General features: G+C 39.1%; 1 protein-coding gene across 1 annotated transcript in view; it reads right to left on the bottom strand.

Moving 5' to 3' along the window:
* The window catches only part of Snd1 (staphylococcal nuclease and tudor domain containing 1), a 437644-nt gene that overhangs the window by 146396 nt on the left and 268177 nt on the right, over positions 1 to 23071 (bottom strand). The window contains exon 15 of the mRNA XM_048340172.1: positions 7384 to 7525. Within this exon, the coding sequence (XP_048196129.1) occupies positions 7384 to 7525 (142 nt within the window). The remainder of the gene's footprint in view (positions 1 to 7383; positions 7526 to 23071) is intronic.

Here is a 23071-nt window from a genome sequence, read left to right as displayed (position 1 = left end):
AATAAACCACTTTCCCTTATAAATTACCCATTCTCAGGTATTCCATTATAGCAACAGAAAATGGGCTAAGGCAACTCTCCTGGTATGTTGCCTAAACTTGTGATAATTCTTATTTTATTTTTCCTTGTTTCTCATATGGCTGCCAACATTCTAGAGTAAATGCTATTCAAGAGCAAAAACTATCCTGTTTAATTTATGTATCATCTACCAATGACTAAATAGTGCATTTGGGAAAACTTGGCCTCATAAAAACACAACCCCAAATTTTCATGTTAATTTTTTCTGAACCTCTAGGATCCTCTCGCATGAACATAAGTTTTGTCATCTCTATACTTTTGTTATTAAAGTTAAAGAGCTAGAGTAGCTCCAGGAAAGTCTCATGTCAAGCTGCCCATTTCTAGTAATGGGACCCAGCTGAAAACAAGTAGGCAATGGAGACAGATTCAAAGTGGGAAGTCCCAAGAGAAAGAATACCCCACTTTACAAATATCCATTAAGTTGCAATTCAATTAAAGCATGTGAAAGGAATTCATAAGTATCGGCAGACCCTGTAATTGCTTAATTAAGGATAGGAGCCCAGCAAACACAACCACAGAAACAGTCTGATTCATTAGCACCTCTGTGATAGCAGAATGGGATTTCTCACTTAAACATACATTGGCTTTAATTGTGTAATTTGGTTAGGCACTGGTAATCAATGGGGATCCACCATTCTTGGGGCCAGGAGGATATTCCTGTTTCCTCTCCTTCCTTTCCTCTCATTAGAAGTTTTTGGTCTACTGAAATGAGCAGTTGATATTCCAATTAGGATTGGCTACAGAAGAGACTATAAAGAGAGAGAAGCAAATGAGGCACTTTATTCAAAGGTACTCAGGGTAAAGGACAAACAGCTAAATCTTTACTTTGCCAAACACAAACTCATCATCATTTATTAAAACCTAGATTTCTAGGACCTTTCTGTCTTTCTTGTCAGATTGGTGCTCAAGAGGGAAACTGTAATCAAGAGCGGGGAACTCACACCTATAATCCTAGCTACTCAGGAGGCTGAGATTTGAGGATTGTGGTTCGAAGCCAGCCTGGGCAGGAAAGTCCATGAAACTGTTATCTCCAAAAAACAACTCAGAAAAAGCCAAAAGTGATGCTCTGGCTCAAGTGGTAGAGTGCTAGCCTTGAGCCCAAAGAGGCTCAGGGACAGTGCCCAGGCCCTGAGTTCAAGCCCTAGGACTGAAAAAGTAAAAAAGGGAGGGGAGGGACAGAAAAAAAAAAAAAAAAAAGCTAAAGGGCAGGCAAGGGAAGTCTCTTGTTTCTTGTGATCAGGTAATGGGTTAATTTTAAGTCACTTGCTGTGATCTATACATGAACCCTCTGCCAAGTGGCTGTTGCCTTCTGGACAGTTTGTTCCCTAAGTTCTTTTTTTTTTTTTTTTTTTTTTGGCCAGTCCTGGGCCTTGGACTCAGGGCCTGAGCACTGTCCCTGGCTTCCTTTTTGCTCAAGGCTAGCACTCTGCCACCTGAGCCACAGCGCCACTTCTGGCCGTTTTCTGTATATGTGGTGCTGGGGAATCTAACCCAGGGCCTCATGTATACAAGGCAAGCTCTCTTGCCACTAGGCCATATCCCAGCCCTCCTAAGTTCTTGCAAGATGGGTGACATCCATCTAGTGTGTCCTCCCTTGGCTAACTGCCTCAGTCTGTAACTAATTCGACTTCCTGCTATACTATCTATACCATGTACATGGAAATGCAAATGGGGGAGGGGTAGACTCACTCATTGGGTTGGCAGAAGATTCCAAATATCTAAGCCAGAGCCTGTGGCTCATGACTATAATTCTAACCACTGAGGAGAATGAGTTCTGAGAACCAAGGATTAGAGCCAGTCCAAGCAGACAAACCCACAAGACTCTTAACTACACCTCCCCCCCCCCAAAAAAAAAGCTGGAAGTGGAGGTGTAGGTCCACTAGTAAAGCACAAGCCATGAGCAAAAAAGCAAAGCAAGAGCACAAGGCCTTGAGTTCAAAACCCAGTCCTGGCAGGAAAAAAAGGAAGAAAAATATCTGACCTAAGATTCTTTAGATTACTTTTCACTGAACCCCCAAATTGTCTTTTTCTTTCAGTCCAGGAGCAAATGTTTGGTTTACAAGATCGTACCTTAACCCCTGCTATGCTTAGAAAACAGGACAACTTTTTGAATTGTGTTCTCAGCATGACCCTGCTACTAAAGAGCTAAGAAGGTGATTCAAAATAAGGAAACTTCATCTAAAGGCCACAGTAACAGGGCACATAGTTCATGTCCACTAGTGCTACTAAATAAAAACATGAGCAAGGTGCCTGATGTCTATAATCCTAGCTGCTCAGGAGGCTGAGATCTAAAGATTATGGTTTGAAGCCAGCCCTGGGAGGATTTATCTCCAACTAACCACTAAAAAATAAAAGCTGAAAGTGGAGCTGATGCTCAAGTGGTAGAGCGCTAGCCAAACAAACAAACAAATAAAACCTCAGGGACAGTACCCAGGCCCTGAGTTAAAGCTCTATGACTGGCACAAAGAACAAACACAACAAAGCATGAACCCAGGACAAGTGACTGGCAAATACGTACTCTATTCCTCTCTAAAGGAGACAGAGGCACAAAAATACAATGTGATACACATGGTAAATGATAACTGAAAATAGAGGATGTGGGTAAACTTCTCTTGCTCTAACGGAAGGGTTGTATGAGGTCTTCTTATGGTTAGACAAGGAAAAAGGATGCTTTCACATAAATGCAGACTGCCTGAGGATCTTGGTTTTGCTGCTAACTCAAGACAAGAATGGACTGTGATCTGCCTCTAAGACTGAAATAAGAATGCAGAGGTGGTAGAGTAGCAGGAAGAGGGACCTTGAACAGGCTCAGCTTGGATGGTGTAAGGTCATCTGCTCACTGACCAAACCTAAGCCAGGTGCTCAAAGGACTAAAGGGCAAAAGCTTTCAGGAGGCACTGACCTGTTAGCTGCAGTGGACTTTCCAGACCCACCTGCTATCCCATCTGACCAAGCAATCACTCCATGTACAGGGGTGCAGGAACCGTGACAGAGAGGCCAGCTGGCTCAGGCCAAATGCCACTCCCTATCAAGCTGTGGGGCCGTCTGCCCCCAAAAAGGCCACATAAAAATGGAAATTGTCTACCCCACCTTGAAGTTCAGAGGGCTCTCTGAGAGGATGGGATTAATGAAAGGGAGTGATTTCAATAATTCTCTCGACTTTGGCTTGAGAATAAAAATGCATACCCCTTTCCCCTGCAAAGAGAAACTATTTTCCCCAAAAATGTCTTTTTGCAAAGTGTGGAGTGGATACCTTAGGAACATACAAGCTGTACTTCAAGAATCACAGTCTAGGCAAACACCATTACTCCAAGGATGCCCAGTCTGTACCCGCAGTCACCCTGGCTGCTGTAGCCTCTTTTGCTCATTGGCTAGTGCTCTACCAACTAAGCCACACCTCCAACACCAGGGTCCTTTCTTTCTAAGCAAACTCCCCACCTGCATTCTATGGCCAAACTATTCATCTCATTTCCTTGTTTCATTTTTCTCCTCCTAATTACCTTGCAGCCTTTCTTCATTCCTTCCCCTCGTTTCTTGTAATATTCTCTCATTCCATCTTTTTTTATATCCTCATTTTCCAGAAAGATTTTGTTGAGTTCTACACTCTACAATTGGTATTAGGAAGGACAAGAATTACACTTGTAGAGGTACTCAGGACTGTGAGATGGTTAGAATACTACTTGGCAAAGTTACCCTTTCACTAATTACTAGCTTTCTACTTTCCAGTCTACTTTAGATTTTGGGGGGATAATAAACCTGTATTTAATAAGTCTGCTTCTTATTGCCCACATGTACTCACCAATCACCTGGAATATGCCTTTAATTGACTTAAGGATGATAAAACTATATTGATAAAAATCACAAGTAACTTCCTGATTGATCAGCAGTATAAAAAGCACTTTACTAATTTGTAAGCTTGATCATTTACATAAAGCTTGGCACTGGTGGTTCCTCAGAATTCTGTGTCTTGGCCTCCAGGCTTACTTTTCCATGTTCATGATTCTCCCCTGGGAATCTGAAGTCCTGCTCATCCGCTGACCACTCCCTCAACATTTTGCTAAAGCTCCCTCATGGAGCTTAAATATTTCCATGGAAACCACAAATACTGCATACTTAAAATCAAACCAGTTATCTGTTCCTTAAACCAGTTCTTACTTTTATGTTGCCACTAATTGTTGACATCACAATCCAAGCCTCTACCCTTAATAGTCTGCTTTCCTAGCTCCTTGACTCAATTTTCCAATGTATCAACCACAATAAACTGTCAACCCAATGCACTCTTTGCTTAAAAAATATCCTGGGAGAAAGGCCAGCTCCTTTCACTTGCTACCTCCCACCAATACTACAATGACCTGGTTGAGTGCAGATATCATATTCCCCACACCTAGAATGTGTCCACCTACTGCTTTCTTCCTCAGCACAGCAAGCTCTTCTCTGTCATTCAAAACAGTTCTTAAGGAAGGCATCTCCTGATCTCTATGCAAAGAACTCCTCATTCCCTCCTTGGTACTACTTCTGTCTTTTGTCCACTATTCTCTCATATAATTTCCAACAGCACAGTTGACATACAGAGCCCCTTTCTTCCCTCATGTTTCCTAAGACTTAGGACCATTCTTTCTTGAGGTTTTTTTTGGGGGGGGGGAGGGGGTCAGTCCTGGGGCTTGAACTCTGGGCTCGGGTGCTGTCCGTGGGCTCTTCAGCTCAAGGCTAGTGCTCTACCACTTGAGCTATAGTGCCATTTCCGGTTTCCTGGTGATTAATTGGAGATAAAAAGAGTCTCATGGACTTTCCTGCTTGGGTTGGCTTTGAACCGCAATCCTCAGATCTCAGCCTCCTGAGTAGCTAGAATTACAGGTGTGAGCCACTGGTGCTGAACTCCTGAGTATTTTTTGTAACCAGGGTTTAAGACAATGTGAAGTTGTTTGTTCCAGAGGCAAAGCGGGAGAGCTGGGAGTCTTCCTGTCAGGGAGCTCAATGCTAGGCAGGAGAAGGCTGGCACAGCTTCTTTCCTAATTTATTCTAATCAAGGGACATATCAGAACCTTTCTTCAGAAACCATAACTGGGTGTTTACTGCCCAACAAGGACCCTGCCCACGAGGGGGAGTTATACAAATGCTAACTCAGTTGGGATCAGTGGTGGTTACAGTCCTTACTACTTGAGAGGCTGAGAGGAGAGGACCACTTAATAGCCCAAGGCCAGCCTGGGAAACACAACGAGACCTCTTTGCCACACAACAATGACTATGAAATAAACCTTAAAAACATTAAGCCTATGAGAGGAAGACACATAACTACTGGTAATGTACTTCATGATAGCTTTATTCTGGGCTCATCTCAACCATGGGAGGCAGGGAATAATTTCTAGTTATAATTAACATGTACTGTAAGGCTTACACATGGCAAATAAACTTCTAAAAACCATCTTCTTGGACACAGTAGAGTCAGGATTCAAACTGAGATTATGTTTTCTCTTAAGACTTTTTCAAAGCCCTGTAGTCCTGCCAAGTTTCTAAAGAACTCAAAGATGTATAATCTAACAGCATATACAATGGCAGGAGGACAAATTTAAAGATTATACTTTTTAGCAGGTATTTGCTGCAGTGTAATCTATCTTTTAGACTGTACATTAACTCGGGCAATGCCTTGGAAATGTGAATCTTAGGGTAATGTCAAGACCATAGAGGAGCTGGCGAATACAAAATGATCAACTTCTGTTTAAGCAGGTGAAATGAGAAGCATTCTGGCCCAGCCAAGACAAGTCCATATTAAGAGAGCCAGAGCTTTCTTTCCCATATGGATCTGTAGGCCAAGTTCCCAAGAAAGAATCACACTGTTTCTCCTCTTTACCTCTGGGACTAAACTATGCATTGCCAAGATGTTTCTGTTCACCAGTGAGGTGACTGTGTGTGTATACACACACACACACACAAACATTCAATAAAAATTCTCAACCAATGAGAAATTTCTCAGACACAAAAGGCCCTCTGAAAGGACTTTCTCACTCACTGCTCTGTGACACCTCAGTTTACTACAAAAGAAATTTGCAGAAGCACAAGTGCAGCCCTCCATAAGGTATGGGTTTGGTGCAGTCTTTTTTCATAGTGGCCCCTGGGTATGGTGTCATGCTTCAATTAGTTGCTTCAGGTAGGCCACTGAGTTGTATAGCAATCACTAAGTTGACAAGAGTGTATGAGAGCATCTGAAGGATAAAGAATGGCCAAGCAGCAACAGTAAGCTTCACAGCCATGTGTTCTTATCTCACATAACTCAATACTTTTTTGCTGGGGCCTCTGGGAGCCCCTTATGCAGATAAGAAACTCTCAGTGCCTTCTAGGAAAAGGAAGCTAAGGCCGTCTAGCAGGAGGCAACAGCATGGTTGCTGCTTCTCTTTTCCCATAGCAAATTCTATTCAAGAATTCAACAGAAGAAGTGCTGAGGCAACAGGACAGCAACAGAAAAGGCAACGTGCATCTGGGGAGCACAAGGCACATGTCTATTGTGAGTGGATAAATACAGGAGGGGGGGAGGGCGGAGGAAGGGAAATGACAGCTTTCCCTCAAAGAGTCAGGCTGTCTGCGAAGGACTGAGTGCAAATAAATAACTTTATTATTTGCCAGCGGCGAAGAAATGAAGCGGGTGGCTGCTTGAATACATAAATGTAAATTGCTCAAAGAGCACAGTTCATACATGGTCTTGCTTGGGAGACATTAAGCTACTAAAAAAGATAGGATAAGAGAGAGAAGCATTCAGGCAGCAAAGAAAGAAGGAAGGCTTGCCTTAGCATGTCACCCTTAGCAAACAAGAAATACTATAGATGCAGGAGCCTGTGAAAGTAATGTCATGGCTGGGCTTTCATAAAGGATTGGGATCTTGATGACATTTGAAAAGAAGAAAAGAGAAGCATTTGGCATTGCCTAGGGAACTCCAAGGGCAGGGTGGCTCAGCTCTTCTGAGGCCTGCTGGTTAAACACAGTGGGGCAGTCAGTCTAAAGTGGCTAATACCAACTATGAGAACTCAATCATTACTATTTTTTCTAGGCCTAGAATTCACTTCACCTAAGTTGCATGAGTTTCTCTGCAATGTTTTAAGCTTTTATTATTTTTTTTAAATGTTCTGTGCTTGCTGGAACAAAGGAACAACCACCCCAAATCTTGAAATGGCATTGTATCCCATTTTGAGATGAAAGCAGTAGGTGGGCTCTGGGGCCTTTCTAAACCCCGAGGAAAGAGGGTGCATGGCCTTCAGAGATGACTTCTGAGCTCCAGGAAGAACTTACAGAGTAACATACAACATTTGAGACGTACCTGCCAGCAAGAAAGTGATAAGGCAAGTTTCCTTTGGCAAATAAAGTTTGAGACGAGAACCGCTGAAGACATATTCCACCACAGCTTCTGAACGGCCTGCTCGCTGAAGGAAGGGCAGGAATTGCTTGGCTTTCTGGGTATCCTGAAGGAGAAAATAAGAAAAGAATCAATGGAAAGCAGTGGAGCCCTATTAAATCCTTCATTCTTACTAGGACAAAAAGTCTGGCAGATAGGGCTGGGGCATGAGTCAAATGGTAGAGTGCTTGCCTAGAAAGCTGAATTTATAAAACTCTAGTCTTCCTCAGACCACAGGAAATTAAGCAAAGAGCCCTATAAAGCTGGTTAAAACATGACAGACATATGGTACACATATAACCTTAACAGAAAAACTAGAGTTAAACAAGAGTTTCCAGAATATTCTCATTGCATTCAAGGGATATGTGTGTTAGTAGGCTGCTTAGAAATTGACCTCACTTTTGCTTGGGCAAGAAGAATTTATGTTCTCTTAACCTAAAACTGAGGTCAGGAGACCAACACTACTCTTCTATGGAGGTTAATTTAACCTTCAATAGAAAGATAGGTAGGAAAAGAGAGAGAATAAGGTACACACACACACACACACACACACACACACACACACACACACACATACACACACGGTGGGGGGGAAGGGAGAGGAAAGGAGGGAGGGAGATAGGAAGAAAGGGAGGGTCTGTGGGAGACTGTATCACACAGCCCCCAATCTTTTCTCAGGAAACCATAAGAAGTTCATCTTCAATTTCAAACAAGTCATGTAAGACCCTGAACTCTTTCTAGTTCCTTAACCTTGACCTTAGCCCAGCCTTCTTTGGACCCTGCACAGCACTTCCTGGTCCATATGCATTTTGAGGATGAGGTGGAGCCTGGGGCATACTGCACTGGGAAATCTGTAACAGCAGGACTGCACTCCATGGAGACAAACACCACAGTCATGTCAGCATGAATAATTATAGAAACAATAAAAGCATAAAAGTGCCTAGTATTTTGTAAACTGTTTTCATGCATCAATGAAGTTTATGCAGTCTATTCTCACGAGTATCAAGTGTGGCCCTTTTGAGCCTCAAAGCTCTTCACCTCACAGGAGCTAAGGGCTGTCAAATTATTTCAGTCTCTCAAGCTAATTAAGGAGATGATAGAGTAAGCAAGCATCAAAATACCACATCACATATGCTGGGGGAATAGCCACTAGATGCAAGATCTTCTGAGGTTTTCAGCGCAGCCAGCAGAACTGTAAACCCTCTGAGGATGGTAAGTTCTGCAGAGTTTCCTGACTTCTGTGACACAGGAAGTCTGCACTCAGCCAAGCTCTTCTTTTCTGATTCTTCTAGCAACAAAGCTATTATATCTAAATTAATGTATGCTAGAGAATACAAATTTAACAAGCCATAAAGTAGTTCAGTTTTCTCAAAAGCCAAAGGGATTTCTCTCATTCTTAAGCAGTGAGGTAGGCTGGGATGAAAACAATATTTATAGTAATGCAACTCATCCCTCCCTTCAAAAGAGGCAACAGTCATCCATTCTCGGTGTTTCTCGGCACATTGGCAAACCATAAGCTCACAATGAGCTCTACTGGGTTGGGAACTCCTCCATTGAACACGTAAGTGACACATATTCTACTGTACATACACATTAAAGCAAGAAAATGCCTTTCTGGCAGTTGGCTAAAGTCCAGAATAGTCAAGCAAGACAAATGCTCCATGAGAACAAAAGCACTACCTGATTAAAATCCTTTTGCCATACTAGTCTAAATCTGGGGCGATATTCATGAGCTGAGCCAGTAAGTCAACAACAATTATCAAATTGATTACTGCGAATCATGAGTTAATCTAATATCTATGAAGAGATGGACTTTTCTTTAAATTTGGTGTGATCTACATTTTTCACACATAGATTTTTGCTTGTTGCTGTTTTTTTGATATATATTTGAAAAATCTGTGTATAGAAACAACATTAAATATGTACACCTGTAGGTATGCCTTTAACGTTAACACTAACAAAGATGTTGCAGGAACCCCTCCTTCCTTTCGTGTTAAGGTCCCTAAGTTGGTATCAGGGGAGAGACTGAAAAATCATCATGGAGAAATCAGAGGAATCTTACTGCTATCTATGCAACAAAAATCCAGAGATATTCTTGATTCTTCACTAAGTCTCAACTAACAACAATGGCCCTATTCCAGAAATGACATGGGAAGATAAAAAAGAGCAAAAGATGCTAGTCCACACAAAAATAAGGAGTGAAAGTAAACTTTGAGAACTTAAGGCATAAAAGCAAAATTGAAAAGCCTATCAGAACTGGCTATGTTCATTTTCAGATGCAAAATTACAAGACAAGAAAAGAGCTCTTGTGTTCTTAAGGCAAGTCTCAGATGACATGAGATGTCCGTGGAACATCCGTTAAGAGGAAAGATGGCTATTTCATCTAAGTTGACAGAATTTTAAGAATGATCTTATAAAGATGATTAAACTGAAGGGAAAAACCCTCAAAGAGGTCAGCTCTTTGTTCAACCCAGTCACAGTCAGTCACGGAATGGTGTTATGGTAGGCATTCCTCTACTTAGCATGTACCTTTTCAACATAAAACAAGCTGAAACCTTTCATACTTGTTTCAAGTACACAGAAGATTGGTTAGGAATATTAGCAACTTTTATCAGGTGATAGAACTATAAATCATACCTTTCTACTTTAGATACAAAAATTATTTTAGGAATTCAGATTGTATTACTATCAAATTAAATGAATGTGGTTACATCTTTTCTAAGAGCAGGTACAAGTATAGTAATATACTGTAGTTTCAACTCATTTTTTTAGGGTTAATAAGAGAAAGAAAGGTAAGCAAAAGGTAGATAAAAGAAAATCTCACTAGACGAAACAAAGTATATAACAGAGACAAGTTTAGGTACCATCATAAAGCTGAAGGTGCCTGAGGGGACCTTAAAGATGAAATGAAGTCATGTTTAAAAAGTTTAAAAGATGTCATTAGCATGATATCCAACCATCTAGAAGCATGACTCATTCAGATTTGATAAAACTAATGTCTTTAGAAATTAAAAATTTGAATACAGTAAAAAATGTAAACCCAAAAATATTTAGAAAAATTAAATAATAAACCTTTGAAAGGAAAAAGAGGAGCGATGAGAGATGAGAACAATGGAGGTTAATGGGAGGTTACTATGATAGATGTACATTATATATGTATAAAGATGTCATAATGAAGCCCAGTATTTTGTATAATTAATATACAGTAATACAAAAGAAAAAATCAACTAGAATAAAGAAAAAAGGGCACAGTCCATATGACATAATCTTCAAAAAGTATTATAGGTTTCATACTTATGAGATAACAATACTGGGGTTTGTTCTACCAAATCCTCAGTTCAAGGTAATCTCAAATATTTTTGCTTAAAAATCTATATGCAGGTTCTTGCCCATAGGTGTTTTGTGTATGGCTTATTCACGTAAGGGCTGTGATTTTACTGCCATAGTTTCATAGTACTACGTTGGCTCAAGGCTTTGAGAATCCAAGTAGATAAATTAACTGTGGTACTCTATTATCTATGCCAATATTCCTCTCCATTGGTGTAAATAATCAGGAAGCAACTGTATTTCTAATCAGAGAAGTCTTTTTTGTTGCGCTGCTAGTTTTCACATTACCTGTGCTCCACAACAAACTGTACATAGTATTTCCCTGTATTTTAGAAAAGCTAATTTAAGGATGCATTAGCCACATTTAACCTGCTATTGTGGATGGCATCTCTTTAAGGAATGTTTCTGCCTCCTCAATGCACCTTGAAATTGAGAAAGTAATGATGCAACAAATGTGCCTGGGGTGACTTCATTTCAAACCAAGTTAATATCTATACCTCAAATTTGGAAGAACAGGCTTTAGAATGATGCTCAAAAAAGGCTGGATGATTCTTAGAGAGGAAAAGGTTATAAACACATCCTAATTGGGCTGGGTCCCTGGCTCAAGTGGTAGAGCCCCAATCTAGCAAGTTCAAGGCCTTAAGTTGAAATCCTATTTAATACCCCTTGCTCAGTAACCACTCTAATTATAGACTTCCATCTTGCCATCCACTTCAGGCCAAATCTCTTCCAAATATGGGTAGGTACAACACATATGTCTATGGGGAAAAGAAATCCCTCTCATTAGTTAAGACTAGCTGTTACTGCAAACTAATTTCCTGTGTACAGAAATATATGCTATAACTAACTTTACAATGTGTGACTAGGTTGGATAGAGTAGGAAAATTGGGGCTGGGAAATAGATGTATAAATCTTGTATAGCAGGTTATCTGATAAGACATTATTTAGCCAGATTACCTGTATCACAGAACTATACAGATATCAAAGTATCCCATAGCAAAATGAATTCTATCATTTTTCCACTTTAAAGCTCCATAGAGTAAGCATGAAACTAGAAAGGATTGGTAAAAGCCGAAGCTCTCAAAAGAACATAAGAAAATACAAGAGATTAAACATATTAGTTAACAATTAGCCACTCAAAAGGATCGTGTGCAAGTGTCTCAAATGGGAACTGTTAATAAGAAATCTCACTAATTAGTCATCATCATTACAGTTAGTCTTACAAATGTCACAGGAATGCTTGTGATGTTAGTGGGGATTGGAGGGTGGGGGCATACTCTACCAGCACTTGAGAAACTCAATGTCAAAAAAAAAAAAATCTATTTACTCTGACCAGCCTCCTTGGAAGTACCACCATATGTATTTGCTAACCGCCCCAATGCTTTTCCTTTAAGAGACCTGTGATGTTATGCCCAATCACAGCCAAACTAAGGACAAAGGACTCCACAGCACAATGCTGTTAGTGTACAACCAATTTCAAAGATGAAGCAGTGAAATCCTTGTGAACAAGAGGACTGATATAGATAAGAGTGTGCAAAGATGCAAACTTATCACTAAGGATACTGAAGCAAATGAGTTCATTTACTTAAAGGTATATTGTATTGTGATCATTTTCTGCCATAGTTACCTATGTTGTTAGGGTTGTACAGACTAGGAAAATTACTTCTGCAACTGTGTGGAAGACAAATTATGAAGACATCCCCAAACAGGAAAGGCAAAAAAGCCATCCATCATGCCATACTCTTCCTCCTTTGTGCATGGCAAGGCTCTATGGCGACAAGTAACATTTTAATTCGCAGAATGAGTTTATGATTCTCTGTGAGGAGCCAGCTGTGCAGCATGATAATCTCTCGAAATAAATGGGACTCTGGGAGGGAGCACACTTGGGAATGTGTTCCAGCTTTAGTGTTACCACAAAGCACTTAAAAATCTGAAGCCAGCCTTCTCTGCTTAGTTATCAATATTTCACAGTGAGGTGTGTGTGAGGGGCCAGGCATAAACTTCAGCAAATTACACATTTTATAGGAAGGAAGGAAGCAGGAGAGAACCCTGGAGAAAATCACTCGGACTAAAACAAAACAATGTCATAGCAGATAAAAAAAAAGGTGCTGCATCAAGGCCATCTATGATCTTTCGCACGCAGTGCTGTGTGTGGTTGACAGCTTCACACACCTCACTCCAACACTGTAGTCCAGAGCCTGAGCAAGCACAAAGCTGGAGGCTGGGTTTCTAATCTGTGGGGTCCTCAAAGGAAAAGGAAGCATTTCTCCTCCCTAAGCCTGTATCTGTAATTCAAAATGGCGAGTTGGTTAGGTGATGTTTCCAAAGAGGAATATGCATGCTAAGGACAGACAAAAAGGCAGAAGAAGCTAAACAGGATGCTGACACAATAGGAAGGAAGTGGCAAGGCCCGGTACTGATGGTGTAGCCTCAAGTCTCCAATATGGAAGAGAAATTCTCCAGTCAAATGTGAAAGGAACTGAATCTTTAAAGACATGCCCAGCACAACCAAACCAGCAAACAAGCAAACAGGAAAACAAGGTTCAACTATAAGGACTAAAACATATCAGTGTTGCCAAAAACTAGGGGTTGAATTCAAATGGGACAGAAGAATTCTGAGTGATGAAACAGTATTATTATCTTGATTGTGGTGACTGTTGTGACAAGTGTACATGTTTCTTAACATGTACATTTGTAAAAAAATTCATAGAACTATATACTAACATATATTGTATGTGTAATATACCTTAATATTTAAAATAGAAGACCAAAAATGAATATGAAGAGTACAAAATATTTTAACTCAAGAACTTCTCTACCTCAAACAAACTAACTTATAAATAACTTAGTTTGAAACTAACCAGTTATTCAATAATTATATTTTAGATTATTTATTTTCATATAATTAGATATTAAATGTGTCAAGGGAAAGTTTAAGTAGAGAATAGTTAAATGAAAAAAAACAAGGGTGAGAAGAGCCCAGGGGAGAAAAACAATCTAATTTCCCTAAAATTAGTGTAAGAAAGCCTAGTTCTTAGGCCACAGTAGGAAGAAGCACCAGTGACAAGAGATCATCAGTTGGCCAGATATGTTTTGTTCCAGTAAAGAATAAGTACTACTAGCATTTATGCCTATTTATATTTCTTTTTGGCACCTGGAAACAAAATTAGGTGATATGGCTTAATGTGAATAACAGTTGTTTCTCAATCAAATGAAAATTCTACACAAGCCTACAGATTGCTCTTTTATTAAATGACTTGCTGTTACCCAAATTTAACCAGTTGAAATTATGCTGTGAGAACCATTCAACTTAACCTTTAGAAATGAAGTCATTGCCCTTTGGTAGTAAAATCTGCATTTTATCATCAACATAATGCCTTTGGCTGATTTTATAAGACTTTTGTAAGATAATTTAGGTATAGAAACTGCAGATTATGTATAGTTAGGTTTTATATTAAAAGGAAGAAAGTATGATGTACATGGAATGAAGCAGCCAAAGCTTTAGCTTGACAATCCTCTTCCTCTAATATGAGGATGAGATAGAAACATCAAAGAAGGATCAAAAGTACCAGGCTATGTTTGCCTGAAGCCTGCCATTCCACAGAACTATTGGAATGTTATGGCTCATAACTAATCCAGTATCCAGAAAAGTTTCCACAAATGAGCCCCATCTCTTTCAGTCTCCCCATTTCATCTTAAACTGTCCTTACCTTTTCTTATTTGTCCCCAGACTTATTTCTCAACAATACTATTGCAATGTTTGCTTCAATGAATACTCATGGTTTTCATACTAGGACTCTATAAGGAAGAGTCCTCCCACGAGAAAGCTCAGGTCTCCAAACAAAGAGCCATCCAGTCACATTTAATGTCTTATCTCTCTGAGGTCAGGGAAATAAACATATTGCTTTTACATTTCTGTTCAGGAGATACTATCCTACTCAGACTTTGAGTCAGTAAATAAATTAGTTTCATTATCCATCAGTATAACAATATGCCATATTTTAAAATATTAGTGAATGTTTCAGTTACTATGTAAAGGAAAGCTATTTCAATATGAAATAATGGTAACTACTCAAAAATGGGCAAAAAGACATACTAATTTATTTTCTGATTCAAAATATCACACTGTTGGGGCTGGGAATATGGCCTAGTGGCAAGAGTGCTTGCCTCCTACACATGAAGCTCTCCGTTCGATTCCCCAGCACGACATATATGGAAAACGGCCAGAAGGGGCACTGTGGCTCAGGTGGCAGAGTGCTAGCCTTGAGTGGGAAGAGCCAGGGACAGTGCTCAGGCCCTGAGTCCAAGGCCCAGGACTGGCAAAAAAAAAAAAAATAAAATAAAATAAAAAAAAATAAAAAATCACACTGTAAGAAAAATGTCTGCAAAGGGAATTTAATGCACTGTGAATATAGTTCTCAATTATTTTCAGGTTATTCTCTAAAAACATATACTTTATTCAAATGGGAAACATTCACTTTATGTCAAATAGACCATTAAATTGGTAAGAAAACAATTCAACCACTCTGGCAAGCAGTATGGAGATTCCTCAGAAGGCTAAATATAGAACTCCCCTATGACCCAGCAGCCCCACTTTTGGGTATCTATCCAAAAGACCACAAACAAAATCACAGTAATGCCACCAGCACAACAATGTTCATCGCAGCACAATTTGTCATAGCGAGAATCTGGAACCAACCCAGATGCCCCTCGGTAGACGAATGGATCAGGAAAATGTGGTACATATATGCCTCTATCAGAAAGAATGACATCGTCCCATTTGTAAGGAAATGGAAGGACTTGGAAAAAATTATACTAAGTGAAGTGAGCCAGACCCAAAGAAACATGGACTCTATGGTCTCCCTTATTGGGAATAATTAGTACAGGTTTAGGCAAGTCATAGCAGAGCATCACAAGGCCCAATAGCTATACCCTTATGAACACATAAGATGATGCTAAGTGAAATGAACTCCATGTTATGGAAACAATTGTTATATCACAGTTGTAACTACTTTCAACGTCCCATGTGTATCTGTAGCTTCTATTATTGATGATATTCTTGTATCACCTTCCTGTGGTTGTACCTACACTATCTCTGTAATCTTATCTGAGTATATTGGAAACCGTGTATACTGGTATTGGAAGTAGGAAATTGAAAGGGAATACCAAATTTGAGAGACACAGGGTAAAAAAAGACAAACAACTACAAAAGCAATACTTGCAAAACTGTTTGGTGTAAGTGAACTGAACACCTCTGGCAGGGCGGGGGGGAAGGGAAAGGGGGAGGAGGGAGGAGGGTATGAGGGGCAAGGTAACAAATAGTACAAGAAATGTATCCAATGCCTAACGTATGAAACTGTAACCTCTCTGTACATCAGTTTGATAATAAAAATTTGAAAAAAAAACACAAAAAACAATTCAAGGTAGAATTTCTTTGGTCTGGTAAAGATAACACAATCAACAAAGAAACTTTTTAGTTTCCTTCTGCACATAACCTAACCTGTGCTGCTTTCCGAAGAATCAGATTTTAAATTTATAGAAATATCAATACCCCATCTTCAGAAATGAGACATGGGGTTGACTTAAAAACAGTTTAGATATGGCACATAACACTGAGTATATGTAATCATGTTCATCAACCAGAGACTACAACTTTGGATATCAATTACAAGGCTAGGATTAAAAAACTTAGAGCTACAAAATATTCCTTTTCTTTAAAAAGTTTCAGATCAATTTTATCACTTCCAACGTTTCTATAGGAAAAAGGTAATAATTTATTAGAGAACCAGAAAATGGCTTGAAAGATAATTACAATAAAATGTGTAAAGAAATTTTAAAGATGGTCTGATGAAGCACACATTTTCATTTCATGGGAAAATCAAGAATTCAGGGGCAAGGAAATTGATGTCATGCAAAACCCTGACCCACTCAAGAGAAGAATGCAACTTAGAGAAAGAGAGGAGATAAATGCCAGTGGGTAACTTATGACATAAAATTTTAAAAATTAAAATAAATGCTAATGAAGGCTAGATGGTACTGATGTAACTTTGTCCTAAGTATATTTCCTCTGCAGCTGGTTGAATATATGAATAAAAAAAAACCATGGAAATGAAGAACTGACCATTGTTTAAAGTCCATTTGTGTAGAACCTAATAATATTGGTCCGACAAGCTTTTTAAATTAAATATGCTTATTATGTCTAATTAAGTGGAAGAAATAGCTATAGCTTTTGCAACATGGAGGAATATGTTAATTATTATGGAAGAAATTTATTCGTAAACAGGTGTGTGGTATTTTGGATTACTCAAAATGCATCGAAAACTTTCTGTTGGTAGTGTTATAGATGATTTTTTTATTCTCTTCTTTTCTTTTACTTAAAGCCAAAAATTCTGGCAGAAAATTTGTGGAAGAAAAGAGTAAAATGTTTTTATTTTAAAATAGGAACATTAAAAAAAATATTAACATTCAAGTCTGGTTCAGCTTTGCCCAGAAAAATTACAAATTACTCAGAAAATTGTCCCTTTAGATTTTCAGAGCCACTATTTATAATGAATTCATTCTTTGCATCATTCATATATATATATATATTCCCATATATGTCATATATTCCACATATTATATATTCTCTCTCTATATATCATTATATATTAGTTCTTGATATTGCTTTTTATTTTATATTCTTTTATATATATGCCATTCCTGGGGATTGAACTCAAGGTCTGGGTGCTGTTCCTGAGCTTGTTTCACTCAAGACTAGTGCTCTATCACTAGTAATGATAGTGATAGTAGAGCCACAGCTCCACTATGACTTTTTTCCTGGTTAACTGCAGACAAGAGTCTCATGGACTTTCTTGCCTGAGCTGGCTTTGAACTGAGTTTCTCAGAACTCAGCCTCCTGAGTAACTAGGATTATAGGTGTGCACCACCAGGGTACAACTTATATTTTGTATTTTTGATGCTGAACAGTAAATTGATGTAGAACTATGATGCTGGAAGCTGGTGTGGCAAACTGCACCTTGAATCAAACAAAAGGGGATCTAAGCACAGTGCTTCATGGTCTGATGACATCAAATCTCATGATGTAGATGCTGCCCCCCACCCCCCCAGGAAAGAAGCCACGTAGCCCTTCTCCAAAGGAACAAAAGTTTAATGCAGAAATTATAATTCCAAGCCAAGAAAGTATAAAATACACAAAGAAAACTCACATATTAGCATGATGTGAGAAATTTTAAAATATGTTCCTAGTAAGATTGCAGCATGCTAAAAAGCCTCCAAGTCAGTCCCAGCAACAGATCTAATAAAGTATGCCCCAGGAGTCTACACAGATATGGGAAATATGTGGTAAGAGGCTTAAACAACAGTGAAACCATCCCTTGAGAAAAATATCTTTTAAGGTAGTCAGAAATGCAGGGCTTTGTGTTTATTTGGGATTTTCAAATTCCTCCTAAGGTGAATGTAGAATTACCTCTATCCTCAGCCAGGGGCTTTACAATCTTGGTATGAGGTAACTTCAGGTGGATTGAGGATTTAGAGACTCTAAGGAGCTGGTCTATCAATGGGAAACCACAATGTGTGTGAGTGATGATAGAGAGCTGAGATGAAGAACTCTTGTCACAATAAGAAGTTGCTCAGTCAAGGATCTCACATCATTGCCATTTCTTTCTCCATCAGTACATACATAATTGTCAACAGTCTCGAGAGTACCTACACATTCAAAGTTACAGAGACACCACTGTTATCAACACTTACTAGAAATACAGGCCTAGAGAAGACCATTTTTGCCACTACTCCAGCTGGGATGATAGCTATCTTACACTCCATCCCACACAAACCCTACGGCCAACAGAGAAATCCATAGCCAAACCATCCATTGTGCAGTTCTCAATCTCATCTTATCTAATCTCCAAGCAGTCTTCAAGTCGTGGGTGGTGTTGTTCTTCTCTGTTGCATACCCAAATTTTCTCTAACACCTTGAGCGAAAGTTTCTTTGGCCAGTGACCTCCACTCTTATCCATATATGATCACTTGGAAATAAAAGCTAAGTCCTAGAGACTCTTCTCACTGAATATGCTCTAGGCCAGTATGAATATTCACACCCACCAGTCCCTTCAATTCGCATTTGAAGCCTAAGCCACTTTTCTGGGCTATATACCATTTGAATCACTCATGGGATGCCTTAATTTTAACACATTCAAGAATGACTAATTTTCTTTCTGAATCCATTCTGCTAGGGTTTTCCATACCAGAAAAAGGAGTTCCACCAGCTATTTATGCCAGACATTTACAATGCTGATGCATGACACCTAGCTTATTTTAACTTTCCTTCCTAGAATTCTAATTAAGTCAATCAGATAATTCTACCAGTTTACCAATCTGGATCTCAAATTTATATTTCCACATTCAGTGCCACAAGTCTAGTTCCAGCCACTGTGCCACTGAAAGACCACCTAGAATAAATTGTAGACATTAGCATACACCCTCATAGGACTCTACTTGCAACACTATTATAATCATATAACAAACTGTGTATGTCTTATAAACACTACATCTGTCCTGTTTAATATTATATCCTCAATACTCAGCTCTGTGTCTGGCATATAAAAAGCTCTCAATAAATACTGATTGTTTGATCATTCATTCACTGATTCATCAGGAGAATCCATTAAAAAAAACAAAACAAGCCAGAGATGGCATATGTTCAATGTCAAATGAGAGATAAAGTGGTGGTAAAAGAGCTCATGAGAGGGAACAGTATGATTTGGGACTGGAATTGGATAAGGAGTCTGAAATAGAAATACTATAGATGATGATGATAGCTATCGTTCACAGAGGACTTTCTGTGTGCTAGTCAGAATGCAAAGCAATTTAACAATAATCAACATACAATGTGAACCAATGCTCTCTGTTGAGCTCTTATTATATCCACTGTACCGAGCAGTGGTTCTGCATTTTGGTAGTGGTGCTGGGGATGAAAACTGCACCTTGTTCAGGCTAGGCAAGCACTCTGCCATGGAACTATATCCCCACGAATTCCAAATTCTTTGCATATATTAATTCATTCAAACACATTACATCTAAGGAGCCGGAACAGAGTGGCTAAATAATTTCCTCAAGATGACAAAGTAATAAGCAATGGAGCCATGATTTGAATTCTAGGAATCTGATTTTAAAGTCCATGCTACCAAGTATGACCCACACTATCATTTATGTTCTAACAAGATATATAACCTTCATCAGCTTGCCTAACTGGCACAGCTAATCTTGGAACTTAGAAACAGGGTTACTCCCCTGTTTCTCCCTCTCCCGCCTTCACCCTGTTGGAACTCATCACTGGCAAGTCAAATCTAAACTAGGCACTTAAGGTAGATATTTTAAAAAGATTCATCTTAAGCAATTAGGAGCTAGTGAGGAAAAAAATCATGACACATGAATTAAACAACTGGAGAAGCTGCCAATCAATTAATCAATAGATGTGAGAATCCTAGGTCCCTGTGGAACTATGAATGAATGCATGGAGAATGAATGATATTGGCAGGAAAACACTAGTAGTGAAATTGCTTAGTCTGAGTATGTTTGACTTTCTGCAATAATCCTGTCAAAAGACAGGTATGAGTACCTGAGGGTACTTAACTTACTGTTCTCTGGTATCCTGGATCTGTTACCAAACCTATTTATATCTTACGGCTTTCAGTTACCCTGTTACCCACCTCTGGGAATGTGCCCTTCTGATCTGTTCACATAAGCTAGCCTCAGAACAATCAGACTTTATAAAAGTGGAGAGTGGTGAAGACAACTTAGATTGAGTCATATCTGTTGGTTAAACTCATTCCTCATCCCATGGTTGCATTGAAATATTAATTATCTAATCTTAAAATACTAAGTACATGATATCACTGCATGGGCATTCTTCATCTGTTGTTCCAGTTATCTGCTGGTCTAAACTGGCAAATAGGTGTAAACTCAGGAGAATATGATTATGTAAATGTTTCAGAAGGACATGATGAAAGGGCAGTGGTATCTGTGAAAAGAGACATGGAAGAGATATAGCTGAAGGAGGAGGAAAGCATAGTCATAAGAAGGGAAGAATCCAAATTCCTAAAAGAAATTCCTCTCCCCAAGTGCTGATTAATGACAAAGATCAAGCTCTTAATTTAAGGAAAGTGAATATGACACAAGAGGAAAGAAATAGGCTCTACTGAAAGTAAATTATCAGAACACTTTGTGGTAGTGCACAGGTAGTAGGAGAACATTGGTCTTCAAAATTAGAAACCTTGGTAACAGCTTATGTTCTTAGGCAACTTCAATTCAAATATTATATCATGAATTGTATAATTTCTTCCTAAAAATACCACTTCCTGAAGAACGGAGGCATTAAACCACTGGGATTTCACAGCCACCCTGAGCCCTACTTCAAGAAGATTTGGATGTCAACACTGCAAAGTGTCCAAAATTTTGTACGACATATTCTGTAGGGAATATGTTGGAAGCATGCTAAATAAAAGCTTAAAATACAAGTAAGCAGAATGTCTATATTAGTAAAATGACTTACTTTGAAATGTTTACATAAGCAATAGCCAGAGGATAAAAATGAGTTCAATCCAGGGCTAAGTAGCATTATGACGGTAAAGTGGAGAGAGAGACTAGAGCTGGGGCTGCTCAGAAATATTTCAGGTTTATTCTATCACTGGGCGACTATGGGATAGATCGGATAACCCAATCATACAACTCAACCTCGTTAATTGGGAGTGTTACCAACTACCTTTAAAATACCCTTACATTCATTTAGCTAAATATGTATTAGGTTCATTTAACCAAGTTGGACACATAAAAGAGAATCACAGAGCAATATCCACATGTATCCAAGAGAATGGAAAAAACAGAAGATCACAAAACAATGATGGCAGTATCTTTGCTTACAGCCAACTGTCTTTATTCAGGATTTCAGGAAAAAGGCTCCTGGACTCCTTCAAAATCCTTGCTCATTTCTTTGAACCAAGGAAGCAAAGGTTATAGCTCAGTGCACTGAAACAAGAGCTAGGACTTTGTTGCTATGATGCTCTTCTGCATGTGCTCCTGGATGCGAAATCACATTAAACAAGGAATCAGAAGGGAACAAGAAAAGGAATTTTTCTCACAGCAGAAAACTTCCTGAGAACACAATTCATGGCAGTGACATATGAAGGTTACTGAACATATGGAAAGGAAGATGTTTTCATTATGAGAAGCATCAAATAAGCAGTTTTGTCTCTGAAAGTAATCTAGCATTTCCCCAGAGATGTTAAAGTGAAGCGCTGGGGTACACCCACCAGTCAATTTGTACCCAGTCCTTTCAAAGTCCAAACCTCTGGCTGCCTTACCTGAAGTTTCCATAACAAAAGCTATTCCGGTCAATGAGTACCAGATGTGGTAGCATGCCTATAATCCAAGCACTTGGGAAGCAAAGGCAGACACATGAGATCCTGTCTCTTAAAACTAAGGGCTAGGGATGTAATTAAATTGTACAGTACTTGCCTAATATTGTTGAAGCTCTAGATGTGATCTGAAGTGGGTGGAGGGGGTCAGTCCAGGCATCTCAGTAAACAAAATAGCAGACCAAGCAAGATGTAGGCATGCCAACATTGCACAGATGAAAAAGACATAATCACTTAGGACTTACATGAAAAATATTCAGAGTTAAAATGTAAAATCTCAAAACATTTCTCTCATAGGGCAGAACTCAACTGCATCTCTAACAGAAGACTATTCTAAAACAATCATTTGCATCACTATCAGCCCTTCCCAAGTTCCTTCTCCTCTCTACCAAGGTGCAAAACAGCCCAGACAAAAATCAAAAGAGTGAACTACAATCACATAGCCCCACTGGGCAAGACAACTGCAGGCACTCTACTGGAAGGACACTCAGGAATCTTCTTGCCTTCAACATTTCCTAACTAAATAAAGTCAGAGAGAGTGTCCTAAATTTGGTGTCCTACAGTGTACAAAGAACACCAAAGAAACAATAACATAGTCAAAAAGGAGATTAAAATCTATAAGAAGAACTTAAAAACAATCACCACTGACTGTGGTAAATGCTGAAACACAATCTTGCTAAAGTTCCCATGGAAATCCCAAATACTTTTAGATTTAGAAAATGGTGGAACTTCTATCATTTTGAGGAATTTAAAAGAGAGGGGCTAAAAACACACAAATTAGTCACGAGACTTATGAAGCTGAAAAAAAACTACAGACGAAACAACCCCAAGCCCAAACATCGGTGCCCTCTACCTCCCCTCACAGCTCCTAATCA

Source organism: Perognathus longimembris, chromosome 2 (assembly GCF_023159225.1).
Source record: "Perognathus longimembris pacificus isolate PPM17 chromosome 2, ASM2315922v1, whole genome shotgun sequence".
Lineage (NCBI taxonomy): Eukaryota > Metazoa > Chordata > Mammalia > Rodentia > Heteromyidae > Perognathus > Perognathus longimembris.
Note: the sequence above shows the minus strand (reverse complement) of the source record. Positions and strands in the feature narration are given on the sequence as shown.